This window comes from Erythranthe guttata, chromosome 14, assembly GCF_056151865.1.
Source record: "Erythranthe guttata isolate IM_541 chromosome 14, IM_541, whole genome shotgun sequence".
NCBI classification, from domain to species: Eukaryota; Viridiplantae; Streptophyta; class Magnoliopsida; order Lamiales; family Phrymaceae; genus Erythranthe; species Erythranthe guttata.
The window spans coordinates 3115914-3133418 of NC_142546.1; the positions used below are offsets into that span (position 1 = coordinate 3115914).

A 17505-nucleotide genomic window follows, 5' to 3' on the forward strand; every position below is an offset into this window, starting at 1 on the left:
TAACAAAGAACACGAAACTCCTCCGCGCACCGGTCCATCGGCCTGCTATCGTAGTTTCCCCGAAGTCTGCATCGATGGGGTTAGCTATTGGGTTTGGAGGAACACGTCGCATATAGTTTATCACGATCCGAGAGACGACAAGTTGAAGATTTTGCCGAAGCCGGAAAATGTCGACGACAACGAAATTACTTGGGAAAATGAGGGAAAACCCCCCCATTAGGGAAAATTACCTAGCCCAGGTCCAATTTGTATTTGGGCTATTGTATAGAAGTCCATATATTTTTTCATCAATTGCTTGACCCCCCTTACGGATGTTTTCTCCCTATTCTGCCCTTATTGTAAATATAATACCCAAACAACGTATCAATCAGAATTGGCGTGAAATCTGTGATTGTACCTCCGTATATCTCGCCCTACGTGATTAGTGCCAACTGCATAATCATAAACCGTTCTGTTTATATCATTATAACTAATCTTCACAGTCAAAAATCTTCGTCATAAATTCTTCGACACAGGCGATACATGTGAAGATTACAGAGTGTGGAATAAAATTTAACGACGAGAGATTGTTTAAAAGAAGGTATGATATTAGTACTAAATCGGCTTATCAGATGAGATGGGGGTTTGTATATACAGTTTCGTTTTGGAATTGGAATTTCAAGTTACTGTATTTGATTGGGTTGATTGCATAGTTTAATTAGTCAGTTCATAATTACAATGGGACTTACGGTGGTCATCCAGACGGGGGTGATTTATTGCTGTTAGGATTAGAAGTGATTTTAAAATAGGTGGTTGTTTTTTGGCAGTTTGCTATGTTTATAGCTCTGTGTCACAGTCGTTAATGTAGTGTGCTATGTCTGTATGTTTTCTCTGGTGTGATAAATAACACTGATCAATTTAATTTTAATAAAATATATTATGCGCGACGAACGTAGTAATCTAACTTACAAATTACATTATTATGAATTCATACAAAAAGAACAATTAAATTGTTCATATAGAATGAAATTTGGTATGTTTATAGCTTCTGTGTCACAGTTGTTAATGTAGTGTGCTATGTTTTTATATTTTCTATGGTGTGATATTTGCTTATGATGAGTTTCCACTTTTCACATTTTTTTTATTTTGTCTCCTCATGCAGTAATCAAATGGCGATTAGTGTGATGCTGATGCTAAACTATGCGGGTGTGAAAGCATTGAAGCGTTTCACAGTTGGTATGCGGTATGAAGCATTGTCTGGCTTTATTTGTTCGAAATGGAGCGGTTTGAGTGCCGATAATCTGTACTTGACGTACAATTTGCCTATGTTTGGTGATTGCATTCTCGGAGATGATGAAGATGTATTGTCAATGTTTGCCATGGTACAACAGTTAACTTTGCAGAATATTGTTGTTAACGTGAAGGAAAAGGAGAAGCGTGCTGAATTGGGAAATAGGGGAAGGTCGTTGACGTACGTTGATAACGATTTTCAGGTTCAAAATGCCCTAGTTGGGAGTTTATCTGCGTATGCACCATCTGCATTATTGGTTGAGAATGATGGTTTATGTGAAGAACGAATCATGGGTGTGCCATCGAATGGTAAGCAACTATTGAGCCACAATTGGCTTTTTTTGATTAGGGATGTGGGACAGGTTTTTAAAGGGGGCGTTGTTGAGTTTAGGAAAGCATTGTGCAAATTTTCTGTTGAATCTGGTTTTGAGTTTGACTACGTGAAAAATGAGTCATATCGAGTCACGGCACAGTGCAAGTACAGAGACTCGAAGAAATGCATGTGGAGAATACATGCATCGATTGAGAAGTGCAACAAATTTTGTTATATTAGGAAATATCATAAGTATCACACATGTGGCATGACATTTGGAACTTGCAGTAGAAGAAGGATCACGTCCGATATTATTGCAGAGCTTATTGTGGATGATATTCGAGCTATGCCTACAACGACCCCTAAAGATGTAATTCACCAAGCTAAAGATAAATATGGTATTGATATTAGTTACTTTGTTGCATGGAGGGCTGTAGATGCGGGCAGGGAGGTTGTGTATGGTGATCAAACCACATCGTACTCATTCCTTCCATCATATTTTCAAGAAATGCGAAAGACTAATCCGGGTAGTATTTTCCATTTAGATGTTGATGAATTTTCCAACAATTTTGTGCGGTGTTTTTTCGCTTTCGCTGGATGTTTGAGTGGTTTCAAATCATGTCGTCCCGTTGTATGTGTTGATGGTACTTTTTTGAAGGGAAAACACAAGGGTATATTGCTCAGCGCCGTTGCGAAAGATGGCAATGATGGTAATGTTTTGACGTAGTTACATATTTTTTTTTGGAATTGTATTAGTCAATCATAATGCATGTTTAAATTATTAGCAACTAGATTATTGACGTAATGTTTAATATGCAGGTTTATTCCCGTTTGCATTTGCTATTGTGAATGAAGAAACAAATGCTAATTGGGCATGGTTCTTGGAACATTTGAGAGACTCAGTAGGTACGGAGCGTGTACTAACATTTATATCTGATAGGTGCCATGGCATTGTTGAGGGGGTGAAGAACATTTTTCCAGGCTCTCGTCATGCATTTTGTGTAATTCACTTGAAGAGGAATTTGAAGAACCATTTTAGGGGTGTTGGTGCCAACCTTCGGAAAGCAATTGTACTTCAGTTCGATTCTTGTGTTTATGCTGCATCGAAGGAAGAATTTGAGGTTGCAATGGGTGACTTAAGATCCAATGGAGCGGAAAGAATTTTCAATTTCTTAGCTGACCTTCCTTATGAGAATTGGGCGCATTCGTATTTTGAGGCTGGTAGATATGGTCAGACCACGTCAAATGCTGTTGAGTCATGGAATGCCCAAATTCGAAGGTATAGACATCTTCCCATCACCAATTTCATTGATGCAATTCGGAGTTTGTTAATGGTGCAGATGTGTATAAGGCACGAGGAGGGTGACACGTGGACAACTGCTATATGCCCGAATCTTGAAACAATTGTTGATAGTTTTGTGAATGAGCGTAGACCATTGACGGTTAAAAAGGCGTCTGAATTTGTGTATGAGGTGTACTCGGTGCCGAATGCTGTTGTAGATGTGCAGGCAAGAACATGCTCGTGCAGATGGTGGCAAATCAATGGATATCCTTGCGTACATGCTGCAGCTGTGTTGTTTTTGTACAGAAATGATGGTTATGAGCACATTGATGAGTACTTCCACGTGTCGATGTTCAAGAGTACATATGCTATGTTAATACAGCCTTTTGGTAAAGTGGTAGTTGACAATCAACAAAAATTGGTGGGTCCCCCAGATTATCATACAAGACGTGGTAGGCCAAGAGTGAAAAGAATTCCTTCTAGGGGAGAGCATATTGCTCGGAAGATGAAGTGTGGTCGTTGCAATGAATATGGACACCATAATAAGAAGACGTGCACAAAGCGGATAGGATGAATTTTTATGTAGGAAGATGATTGTATGCAAATGGTTATTTTTCCTTTGTTTATTTGCATTTGTTGAACTATTCTGTTTTGTTTGTGGACATTTTTCCGCACATGTTCTGTTGAACTATGTTTTTATATCAATGCACATGTTCTGTTGAACTATGTTTTTATATCAATTGCTATGTTTTATATGATCGTTGACTGTTTTTTAAATGGGGTTTTGCATTATATATTAATTTTACTACGAATATGCAGTTTACTGAAACGTAATAAGTTTATAACAACAGAGGCAGTTTACTGTAACTTCTTAGTTCACTGTAAGTTGTACGATGATTTGTACAGTATTGGGTTACTATAAAATTATTCTTACTTTAATGTAATTTGTTTACTATATTGTATAATTGTGGCATAGTTGACTCATGGTTTACAGTTCACTGTAAATGGTTTTACTGTAATGTATAATGTAAATAGTTTACTATAATGTAAATAGTCAGTTTACTTGACTCAGTGATTATAGTTCACTGTAAATGGTTTACTATATTGTATAAAAATGCATAGTTGACTCACTATATATGGTACACTGCACTATATACACTGCATTGTGTTTTTTATGAACTGTACTGTACAATTTAGCTAGTTCACTATAAATAGTGAACTAAAGTTTACTATAGTTTTATATGAACAATAGTATAGATTGTTAACATAGTTGACTCACTTTTTAAGCCCCCGATGCTGGTAAAACAGTTTTACTAGTAACAAAAGAAGACATAGATACGAAAGATAAAACAAGTTGGATGCAATATAGTAACCAATGTGCATAATCCAGAACATAAAACAGTAAAAATAAAAAGAAGTATAACTGGTTGTGCAAAAAACTAATAATCCGAACAAAAGAGATATGTTTGGAGATATATAAAACTAGGGTGTCACTAGCTACATCTTATTAGTTTTGAAGCGTTTATTTCTGTAATCCTTCCCATTTCCCAGTTGCAAGAACAGTTCCACCAATTCACGACGCATGTTACCTATTTCCATTGTTGCAGTTTGTGATGGTATTGGCTGTTGCGTGAAATATTTCTTGATGATGTACAACACCACTATACCACAATCATTGGTTCCACACGCTTGCTGGGGAGCGTCTTCCATCGTTTGAATATCTTCGTCATTTGGTATATCAAGATCATATTTTGCAGCAGTTTTTTCAACGAATTCCTTCTGAAAAAAGAAGAAGTTAGGATTCATATAAGATTTGTATAATTTGTAGTATGATTTCAGTACATCAATTGAATTATTCAGATGTTTATTACCATATCTTCCGCGTCCTGGAGGTATGCATCCTTGTGACCCTTTCGTGGTTGCAGGGAGTTGTAAAATCTCCAATCACACAGTAGTTTGTCAAACACAAGAAGTGTCCAGTGGTCTATTTTTTTAATTTTATTGCCCTTGGAATGTAGTGGAAAAATTAGGTAGCGATGTGCGCACAGGTGCACAGGTGGCACAAATGTCTTATCACCGGAACTCCTCAGACAGTACTGCAATTTGATTTGGGGAAATATTATTATAAAATTATCAATTTTTTTTACAACAACGAGGAAAAGATTTTTGAATTACCAATAACATGGAAGGGAGTACGATGCTCGTTCCTTTCATATCTTCAGATTGGGCAATGTCGAACAACCCATTTGACTGGTCCATGCTAAGCTTCATGCAGTAACAATCGATGAACTGGGCTCACAAATATATATATAGAGATATATATACCAGTTACGCACATTATAATCAGTTGAAAAATGTTAATGTGATTTACTATGAAGTTATGCTTACAGAGCTCCATATTGATTTGTTCTCGATGAGCGCAAAGAGGTCGTTTGAAAGTACGGATTGGTTGCTATCTGGTGGCCTCCAAATAATTGTGCTGCGTGTGGTGACAGTTGTAAGAAATTGATATGTAACTAAAAAACATAACATAGATTACTAAAAGTGTGAATAGAACGCTATATGAATCGTGCACCGACAATCATCAAATAAATTGAACTTTTGAGAAATTTAAACGTTTACTTACTCGACTTGTCCCCTTTGAGATGCGAGTGAATTGATAGTTTCCTTATCCTCATCCGAAAGGTTCTTGTAAGTGGTGTATTTCTTGTAGCTGTTCCTTGGTTTTGGGATTGTTTTGAGTGTGGAAGGGGTTACATGTTGCTTTTTTGATCTCGTTCTGTTGGCAACTACGGAGTTAGGCCCCCTCATTGGCTTTTTTGAACTCGGACCAGCTTCTTCGAAATCATCATCGGACTCATCGAGCACTGGAATTGTCTTGGTACAGTTGTCGAGGGCTGTGGTGAGCTCTTTAATTGTGTGCTCCTGTTCCGTAATTTTCCTTTTTGCCACCAATTCCTGTTTTTGCATCACCTGGACAGTTGCTTGTAGCTCCATTATTGCGAGATCTGCTACGGGCATGTTGGTGAGCGTTATATCATCGGAGTTTTGCTGAGTTGGGGTTAACAGCTCGAAGGACGGTGTATCGTCTCTGCTTGGCGGGATGTTGTTGATTGCAGGCCCGGAAGTAGTCTGTTTTCGGAGTTTTGATATTTCTTCTTCAAGGTTGGTGTTGGCTGATTGAAGGGATTCATTGCAAGTCTTTAGCACGGTTAATTCAGCTTGCAGCTCTTGTGTAGTAGCATTATTCATCAACAATCGTTCATTATCAGCTTTAACCTTCACGAGCTCAGTTTGGAGGTCCAAATTGCGTTGGCGTTCATTTTGCAGATTAAGATACGCTTCATTCAGTTGGAATGTAAGTCTACGATCCAATTCATGTTGACTCTTGGCTTTCAATGATGATAATCGGTCAACATGAAAATCTGGATTGTTAGACGCCGCTTGGATATTTGAAACCTTGGTTCGTAACTCATCTGCTTCAGATTTGGACGACTGTAGAGCGTCTTTTAGATCTTTTATTTCAGTTTCGTATTGACGTACGGTTGCTTCCAAAATTGCTAGTCTGGTCTGCATATTGGGCTCTGAACCACATCCCCGTGCATTTAAGTCATGGATCTCGGGATTATGGTCAACTGGGTCGTGCGGCGGAGAATCATCTGCATTTCCATGGGCATCACCAATATCTGGAGAACCCCCATCTGTGTCACTGTTTGTAGTGTCATGGTCGCTGTCTTCTGAAACACTGTCTTCTACAACATCATCACTGTTGGATGTGCATTGGGTCTCTGTGGATTCATACCAATTGAGTACGGCTTTTTCTTTGGATGAAGGTTCCAATGGTGTGATATGAACATCTTTTCTGGGAATGTCCATTATTGCAATATTTCGTAGCGACTCCGACAATGCATGTAGATTCCATCGCTGAAATCTTGGGAATGCGCATTCTCTCGCGGGGCTTACAATGTTCGTTCTTTCGCAAAACCAAAACTGGGTATAATTTTAGAGCATTTGTTAGCACACAGTTCAATGTAGATAGATTATATTGTACTACGCAGACATAGTTAACTAAATATTACTCAGTAGGTGACGTAGGTATAATGCGTGTATGAAACAAAAGAGGAAAAACTTACCAATAGTAATGCTCTGCAACCCTTTACATCGATTGCTTTGTCTTTGCGTACGCTGCTCATGAAGAACTCTGTTATAGCTTTCCCCCAGTTGTATTGACTCATCATATCTATATCTTCGCAATACTTAAATGTCCACCACCCCACGAGAGATCCACTAGTTACGAAGAAGAAGTTGGTGACCAAATACAAAATTATTAGTCTTACAACATCTTCAACACTCTCTTGGTCCTCATTACCAATGCACTTCATCAACTCTGGTTTGAGATATTTCCGTTTCAGTTTCACGTGGTCGCGGAATTTACGCTGTGCCAGGCCTTCACGAGGTTTGCTAGATTTGTTGGTGTTGATTTCAATGTGACCAGGGTTTATGCCAAATATCAACTGGCATTCCTCTGGGCTAATGGTTATCTCTTCCCCCCCAATAATGAATTTGTCTTTTTCCTTGTCAAACGCCAAAAGTAATTGTGCAGTCCCAATCTGTGTGCACTTGACAAACTTGGCATCAACCTTCTTATCTGCAAATTGCATTACAAAGTAGTAGAATGGCGTTTTTTTGAGGCATCGGATATGGGCTGGCCTTAGAGATATGCCATTGAAGAAAGTGATGGTTGAGGTGAGGGTCGATCTGTACTGCTTTATATACCCCAATTCTTCTCTTTGTTCTTTAATCACCTGCTTTGTTTGCACTGCATTAGAAAACATGCACACATCAGTATACAAACAACAATGTAGTCAACTAGATACACTTAAATGAAGTATACAATACAAATAAATCCATGTTGTAGCACACTGTCAAATTTCAGATATTGGAGTAAACTGTAACGCAGTAAACTATAATGTAGTAAACTCTAATGCAGTGAACTGTAATGTAGTGAACTGTAATATAGTGAACTGTAATGTAGTGAACTGTAATGCAGTGAACTATAATGCAGTGAACTTTAATGCAGTGGACTGTAATGCAGTGAACTCTAATGCAGTGAACTGTAATGTAGTGAACTGTAATGTAGTGAACTGTAATGCAGTGAACTTTAATGCAGTGGACTGTAATGCAGTGAACTGTAATGCAGTGAACTGTAATGTAGTGAACTGTAATGTAGTGAACTGTAATGTAGTTTACTATGATTTTGTTTACTATGATTTTGTTTGCCAGTTTGCTTTCCAAGCAATTTTCACAGAACAGGTTTGGTAGTACACTCAGTGCCATTTTTTTAGAAACTGTAAATTCAAATGAACAACAATAACACAAAACAGAATGTAGTGAACAAGATTGTATACACTAATTAGTGAGCATATCCTAATACACATCATAATGTAATAAACAATATGGATTAAACTAAGTTTCAATAAAACCGTGTTTATTGTACACTGTCAAATTTCAGTGAATACAGTAAACTATAATGTAAACTGTATGTAGTAAATTAAGTTGTGGACACAACTTATTAGACATCAAAATACAGTGAACTATATATAATGAACTAAGTTTACAATGCAAGTTGACTCTAAGTTTACTAAGCAGTTGACAGTTAATCATGTATCATAGTGGACTAACATACAAAGAATACAAGTGGACTAGATATCAAATTGACTTAATGAGTTGACCCTGAGTTTCTGCAGTAGTAAACTATTAAACAATTGTCATATGAATGGTGTGCTCAGACAAACTATATGTCTGCTGTAGATCAACACATTTTTTTGTACAATGCATACATATAATTGTAATCAACTTCACAGTTCAACTACAACACCACCCACACTGTTTTTAGATTCATAATTATGCAGTTAACTACAATGCCCAAAAAAACATAGTTCAATTGGAAACCAATTTGCATAAATTATTACCAGCGTTTAGATGCAGTAAGTCAACTGTCATTTTGCTATGTGGCGTTCCTGGGAAAAGAAATAAAACATAGATTAATTCTTTTGTACAAGTATTTAAATCAAGTGAACTATCAGTATGGACGATTTGTTAATACCTCTATTAGTGTTTTTCTTTCCCATTCGTTTCTTCGATTTTGGTTTCACTGTAATCAATAAAAATTTGTTTCAGTGGCCCATGTATGAAACATAGCAAAAGTAATCAAAATTGCTATGAAATTTACAACAAATCGAAGTGAAATTGATTGTCTATTCCAGACTTACCTTTGCATACGGTTTCTGTAGAAGTCTTCGATTTGCCCTCCGGAGTCGCTGATAATGGTGTCAGAAAGAGGAATTGTGGGGTAAATGCACAAAATTAGGTCAATAAAAAGTCGACGATAGAGATGGGTATATAGCAAACTACCTTTCTTCTTCTTCCCGCTCTTCACCATTGCTTGTCAACCTGTGTTGCTGGACGAATTGTACAATAAAATGGAGTTCTGGGTTTTTTTTTTCCTGTGAAAATATAGCAAACTAGGGCAATTTTTGAAGGGGGAAAATATGCGGTGTATATATTGTAGTTTGTTTTTCGGCGAATTTATCGGCATAAATGTAGCAGACGAACGGAAATTGGGGTGAAATTATGTTGAAGAAGATGGTTTAAGATATGCAGTATTTGGGATAAACGGGAGGGGGGTCTATGCTATTACAAATTATAGGGGTATTTCAGTAATTGACATTTCTGAGGGGGTTTGACCCATTAAAAATATTGTAAGGTGGTTAGTCCTAATATTTTTTCTAATGAGGGGGTTATATCTTATTAACCCTATTTACTTGGTTGGTTTGAGGGGGTCTTTGTGCATGTACTGCAAAGGCAGAGACGAGCACACGATTGTTTTGTGGACAAAGGAAAAGGGCATTGACAATAATTCCTGGAACGAGTTGATGACCGTTGAGAATGCGTGCATGCATATTTGGAATTTTCAACCACTATGTGTCGTTGGGGATAAGATTGTAATTCAAGATAGACGTCGTGACAAATTACTCGCCCACATCTCTTGTGAAAAGAGGTTTGAAGAATTTGAAGGTGACGCGCAACCTTTTGACCGTGTCCGGCTTCCAATTCCGTATACGGAAAGTCTGGTATTCCCCGGTTGAGAAACCGAAACCTAAGATGAAAGAGGAAGCGTAGGCGGTGTTTACAATTATATGCTGAATGACCACATCTGCTGATCTAGTGATCTGTATCATTTAATATTAATATTTCCATCATTATAGATTTTTTAATTTATATAATGCATTCATTTTCTATGCATGTGTTTTTGCTTCGCTTAATGTTTTGTGGAATATTATGATCTTTCGATCATGCATTCGTCAAAACTCATCCCCACCAATTTAATTGTAATAAAACTCACGGAAACTTTTCATGTGTAGGTTTCCATTGTGTCTTACTTGTGACGGTTTCTCTTCGGTTATTGGAAGAGAAACACCGACTAATTAACAAAATCGTACGAAGATCGAAGAGTTAAGAAAACAATTCCATGATTTTGTGACTAAAATGCATTTCTAATTTTCTGCAAAGTACATAAACGGCGGCATAAAGAGTTTCCGATATGTATCGATCACCATAAGTTTTTGGTCCGAAACACGGCAATTTTCTATATGCCTTAAACTATGTAACTATGTAACTATGAACCGAAACCAACTGGAACGAAACTCGATTTGGCAGCCCCGTTCATTCAAGAATCAAGAATCATCAAATACTGAAACAAGAACACCTTTCTTCTCTTAGCGATTTTGTTCTTCAGACATCAGAAAATCATTACAACTGTACTCTTAGTTTTTTCTATCAGTTTTTAGGAACAAAATAATTGTTGTCATAGTTAATCATCAATCAAGGAAATGCCAAACTGTTACCTACCTAAGGGCATCTCCGACCGGACGCCATAACACCATTTCTTCATCTTATTTAGGTGTTTTTAGCCTCTCACCCGAAATTCCTATATCACCATTACATTTAAAATTATAGAGATTTGGTTTTAGCCTCCCACCGTGGTCAACCCCCATATCACCAAATACTCAAATCCTATTTTTCCACCAAAGTTTTTGGTGATTGAATTTTTTCATCTCCCACTGGTCCACCATTTTTCTATTTTTCCACCAAATCCTATTTTTCCTACCAAATATAGAGGTGAAAATATGATTTGCCGTGATTAACACCATTTTATTAAGTGCCATATAAAATGACGATTTTAACTAATTGCACTCGATTACCAACTTATTCGCATATTTATCGTAAATACATTAGTATTAATTATTAAATTAGTTTTTAAAATATAAATACATTTGTTATTATTAACAAAACATTAATTCTAATAATATAAATATGCTTATTTTTAATTAATTTGTATATTTTGTTGGTATCAATGTTTATTAGTTCATTTCTTTACACTAATACGCTAATTGCTATTAATAAAATATAATAAGCAACAATAGAATAATTAACGAAATACACTTTAATTGATGAAATACATGACAATACATTTAAATTGAAATACATAGCTCATAAAGTAACAAACAACATAACATGATAACAAAACATGATAAACAATAACACAAATTATTAAATTTAAATCATCATGAACTGCTTATTTAAATTCTCATGCCGTACATAATATATGATTTATGCAATAATTTATGAGATTATTGTTTATGTATGATTTTATTATATTTTAAATAATTTGAGTTCATATTATTTCATGTTTAGACAGTTTTTTAAAATTGATAACATAATTTTTAAATTATATAGTTAAGAAAATTTATTACTTAGCATTGGATCTATAATTAATATTTAGGAAATAAAATATTATAAAATTATGATTAACATTAGATTTATAGTTTTGTGGCATATATGGTGAAATGTATGGGAGACCAAACCAAATCTCATTTCCTATAAGTGGTGAACTGGTGAAATATTATTATTTTAATATTTGGTCTAAATTTTGGTGAAACCCATTGGAGACCAAAAATACCATTTTTCCACCAAAAATGATGGAATAGTAGAATGGCGTGCTACTGGTGGGAGATGAACCCATTTTTTCACCACCATAAATGGAATTTGGTGAAAAAATGGTGAGACCGGTCGGAGATGCTCTTAGCTTTGATATAATCGTTGTCTTGCTAACGAACCGTTGGTGTTATCGCAACTTCGCTCTGATACCAATTGATACGATCTCTTGAGTATTATAAGAATTCTTTACGAAACGTAAGAAATTTTTTCTTTATTATTTCTCTTCATTATAAAACCCTAGCACAAGTCGACTATTTAAATTTAAGAACTCTAAAATCCTAATCTAACTAGGAAAGATAATTACCTATACTAATAAAATACTAAATATCTATCCTAACAACTAAACATACGGCTCCTATGTACTCTATCTGTACTACTCTAATTTATTAATAATTAAAAATTAACTAAACTAATAATTAAATAATACATTAAATAATATTTCGTATCATCCTCCCATTGGTAGCTGTACTCGAATACTTGTAGAGTTCGGAGTTTTCGATCATCCAATTTAACCACCGACTATAGGTTAGAATAACTCAACGTGTAATAATCACGACATAGAAAAAGGTTGTCCGAGCTCGACTTCTTCGATCGATCGTGATGGTTTCGGACGAATATAAGATCGGAGATGACAATATTCCATGATTTCGAAACTGATTTGAATCGAAGAAGAGATTTTACTGATGATCTCAACAGGATATTTTCGATGATTTCCGGTGGAAGATATGATGTATTAGGAGCCATGGTTCCCCGGAGTTTGTACGGCGGCGCGTGCGTTTGAAAAAAAAAAAAAAAAAAAAAAAAAAAAAAAAAAAAAAAAAAAAATAATAATAATAATAATAATAATAATAATAATAATAATAATAATAACAACAACAACAACAACAACAAGAATAATAATAATAATAATAATAATAATAATAATAATAATAATAATAATAATAATAATAATAATAATAATAATAATAATAATAATAATAGTAATAATAATAATAATAATAATAATAATAATAATAATAATAATAATAATAATAATAATAATAATAATAATAATAATAATAATAATAATAATAATAATAATAATAATAATAATAATAATAATAATAATAATAATAATAATAATAATAATAATAATAATAATAATAATAATAATAATAATAATAATAATAATAATAATAATAATAATAATAATAATAATAATAATAATAATAATAATAATAATAATAATAATAATAATAATAATAATAATAATAATAATAATAATAATAATAATAATAATAATAATAATAATAATAATAATAATAATAATAATAATAATAATAATAATAATAATAATAATAATAATAATAATAATAATAATAATAATAATAATAATAATAATAATAATAATAATAATAATAATAATAATAATAATAATAATAATAATAATAATAATAATAATAATAATAATAATAATAATAATAATAATAATAATAATAATAATAATAATAATAATAATAATAATAATAATAATAATAATAATAATAATAATAATAATAATAATAATAATAATAATAATAATAATAATAATAATAATAATAATAATAATAATAATAATAATAATAATAATAATAATAATAATAATAATAATAATAATAATAATAATAATAATAATAATAATAATAATAATAATAATAATAATAATAATAATAATAATAATAATAATAATAATAATAATAATAATAATAATAATAATAATAATAATAATAATAATAATAATAATAATAATAATAATAATAATAATAATAATAATAATAATAATAATAATAATAATAATAATAATAATAATAATAATAATAATAATAATAATAATAATAATAATAATAATAATAATAATAATAATAATAATAATAATAATAATAATAATAATAATAATAATAATAATAATAATAATAATAGCACTTAACCCCATGTGGTTACAAGCTTTTACAGATTACTCCCTTGTGCTCGTAACATCCCCAGAACACATAATCCTTGTTGCTTAGGGGTAGATTCAGATAGTTTTTCCGTCAAAATTGGGTACTTTGTGAAATTGAGCTAAATTGAGGTGTCAATTACGAAATTGGAGTGAAATTAGAGTACCAAATCTTATTTCCTATAAGTGGTGAATTGGTGAAATATTATTATTTTAATATTTGGTCTAAATTTTGGTGAAACCCATTGGAGACCAAAAACACCATTTTCCACCAAAAATGGTGGATGAATAAAAAGATGTGCTACTGGTGGGAGATGAACTCATTTTTTCACCATCATAAATGGGATTTGGTGAAAAAATTGTGAGACCGGTCGGAGATGCTCTAAGGAGCATAACCATTATCATAATCAGGCTTAATTCCACTTTGCATCTTTAAAATATGGCCTTTTAGCACCTTGTACCCTTCAAAATACTTAATAGTACTTTGCACCATCTAAACACAATAAGTCATTCACAACACACCATAAATTGAAGAGTTAATTGCATACACCCCCCGTCAAATGTTTAATTACCGCAAAAATCCTCGTGTTAAAACAATTAGCTTTAACCCCCTATGATGGGTTTTATTTAACCCACAACTCCCTATCCAAATAAAATTCGTTGACTGCCATAAAATGACTATAGTACCCTTGTCAAAAACAACTATTCTCCCAAATTATGAAACAGACCCCCAAAAAAAAATTATATACTAATTAATAAAAATAAATCATATATAAGAGAAACTTAATATTAAAAAAAAAACAATATTCAAACAATATATACTGAATAAATAGTTTATATTTTTTACTTTTCAGAATTTTAATTTTTGTTAAAATTAAAATGAAAAGAAAAGAAAAAGAAAGGGAAAAAAACCTTAAAAAATACATCTTCTTCCCCAAACGTGCCAGCCAACCCCCACCACCCCCCCTCCTACCCAAAACCCATCCTCTTTTCCGCCATCCACCATCTATTATCCAACATTTCCGCCACCTCTCTCCGGCGACCAAGAATTGAAGTCCGGAACTCTGAGAAGATGCAGATGGTGGTTGCCGATTGGTCTCCACACCGTCGTCGGAGAAAAAAAAGGGAAAGAGGGTCCTAAAAAAGTTTCTAAAATTTGCGATTTGATCCTAAAATTTGTATTATTTATATTTAAGTTCTATTGAATTTATGTTTATTATAAAAAAGATTTTAGGGGCATTTGAGACTTTTCAAGTCAAAAAACCATCAACAAGTCGCACAAAACGCGCGTACATCACACGATTTGCTGGTAGGGGGCGGATGGATTTGACTTGTTAACATAGGGGGTAAGTGCTAATTGTTTTTACATAGGGACTTTTTCGGCAATTAGACATATCACAGGGGGTGCCGCTTGCTAAAAGCTCTAAATTAAATATTTAAAACTTAGTGAGGGAAATTTCAATTTTTTGTTGGCTATTTATTTCCCGAGTGTAAAATAATAAATTAAATTGTTATTATCTTCAATCTTCGACATAAATTCGAGCGTATAAAATGCAAAAGAACATATAAAAAATAAAAACAAAATCACAACGAATTACTGAAAAAAATAAGACATTTCTCACTAAATCTTTCAATTGATGGATCTTTTACTGTTATTAGTGAAAATATTTGGTAGAAAACTTTCAAAGAAAATATAATTTTCAAATAACTCGAAAACAAACTAGTTGAAGGATTTTTACTTTTTGTTTTCGTAAAATATTTTGAGATGTACTTTTTTGCACTTAGTTGTTTCAAAAAGATTGATGAATATAAAAAAAATATTTGACATTTGACATCCTAAAAAAATGCAATTACAAATATTAAATTATTTTCATTAGCTTTAAAATTCATTTGGGGTGTATAAAGTATGATTTATTGTGTTTTGAGGGTGTTGCCAAAAAACTATATTTTAAGGGTGCAAAATAGAATTAAGCCTCGTAATTTATATGATTTTAATTTCACTATATATTTTTATAATTATTTACATATAAGAATTCTAAGAATTATTATTATTATTATTATTATTTAATTTTATTCATCGATATTTGAAAGATATATATATATATATATATATATATAAGGAAAATAAATCTTTGTAATTAGTGAGAAATCTAATGCTATACAACTTCTGCTCGGCAGAATCACTCAACAATTAAAACCCTATTCTGCAAACCAATACATAATTTCAAACGCACGCGCCGCCGTAACGAACTCCGGCGAACCATGGTTCGCAATACATCACATCTTCCACATGAAATCATAGAAATCATCCTGTCGAAATTACCAATCAAACCTCTTCTTCGATTCAAATCAGTTTCCAAATCATGGAATACTATCATCTCCGATCCTGTATTCGTCGAAAATCATATCCGACGATCCAAGCGTTCGAACCCGGACAACCTTTTTCTATGTCATGATAATTTCAGGCTGTGTTCTTCAAACCGGTTTTCCGTCGTTAAATTCGAAGATCGAAAACTTCGAACTTTAAAAGTATTCGAGTGCACCTATGCATGGGAAGAGTGCTTGTGTTTTTACGAAGGCGTGATACTAATCGCGACCGACGTCACGTACACGCGATTCACGTTATGGAACCCGTCCACTCGAGCGCACGCGACTCTTTCGCACTCGTACAGCTGTCACCACGCGGCTTTCGGGCTCTGCCGCGATCCGATCACCAACGATTTTAAGGTTGTTATCGTGGATTCGGACCACTACTCGGTTTATTCGTGCAAGAACAAATCATGGACCACGGTGCACAAAGCGTACGCCGGCCCGCGTCCGTTGGCGTATTATCAATCGCGCGGAGTTTGTGTTGACGGGACTAGTTATTGGGTTTCGAGGCTATGGCCGCAAATAATGTATTTTGATCCGAGAGACGACGAGTTGAAGATTATGCGGAAGCCCAATTACGTAGACGATAGCAAATCGTTTTACTTGGTTGATTTGGGCGGCTCGTTGTGTATGTATTGTTGGAAGATGGGGAGATACCGGAACACGGTTCAAATTTGGACAAAGGAAAAGGGCATAGACGGTAATTCTTGGACGGAGTTGATGGCCGTTGAGAATGTGAATATGTCGATTTGGAGGTTTCAGCCGATTTGTTTCGTCGGAAATAAGATTGTGATTCGAAATAGAGGTTTTGATAGATTAGTAGTCTACAACCCTTGTGAGAAGAGGTTTGAAGATTTTGAAGGGGATACACGGGTTCTCCGAAATGTATTTGTCCCGATTCCGTATATGGAAAGTATGTTCTCCCCCCTCTGAAAAACCGAGACCCGAGACGAAAGAGGAAGCGAAAATGTTAACAATTTTATATATGCTGAACGACCACCTCAGCCAATGGTTTAAGTTGATAGTGAACTTTATCATTTAATATTAATATTTCGAATAATTTTTGGAGGAAATTAATAACTGTTAAGAATGCGGAGACGCCAATGTATGTGGTTTGTGCCGTGCAATGTTTCATGTATCGGAAGGCTGATGTTTCGTATGCTTTTTTTCGTCTCTTTTTGTAGGATCTAAATTCAGTCCAATAAGATATTTTTAATTTATATGCATGCGTTTTTGCTTCGGATAATGTTTTGTGAA

At 33.6% G+C, this 17505-nt stretch overlaps 3 protein-coding genes across 3 annotated transcripts; all 3 read left to right on the forward strand.

Moving 5' to 3' along the window:
* Positions 1–1026: 1026 nt before the first annotated feature.
* Positions 1027–2497, forward strand: LOC148764934 (uncharacterized). The gene has a single exon (XM_088813674.1). It carries the CDS (start codon positions 1092–1094, stop codon positions 2307–2309), a length of 1218 nt encoding a protein of 405 aa, XP_088669800.1. The 5' UTR covers positions 1027–1091; the 3' UTR covers positions 2310–2497.
* On the forward strand, positions 2387–3438 carry LOC148764935 (uncharacterized). Its single transcript, XM_088814496.1, has 2 exons — positions 2387–2401; positions 2599–3438. The coding sequence occupies exons 1-2, from the start codon at positions 2387–2389 to the stop codon at positions 3436–3438; spliced, it is 855 nt and encodes a 284-aa protein (XP_088670622.1).
* A 12702-nt stretch (positions 3439–16140) lies between these two features.
* Positions 16141–17181, forward strand: LOC148764936 (F-box protein CPR1-like). Its single transcript, XM_088814519.1, has one exon. The coding sequence runs from the start codon at positions 16141–16143 to the stop codon at positions 17179–17181; it is 1041 nt and encodes a 346-aa protein (XP_088670645.1).
* The last annotated feature ends 324 nt before the right edge of the window (positions 17182–17505 follow it).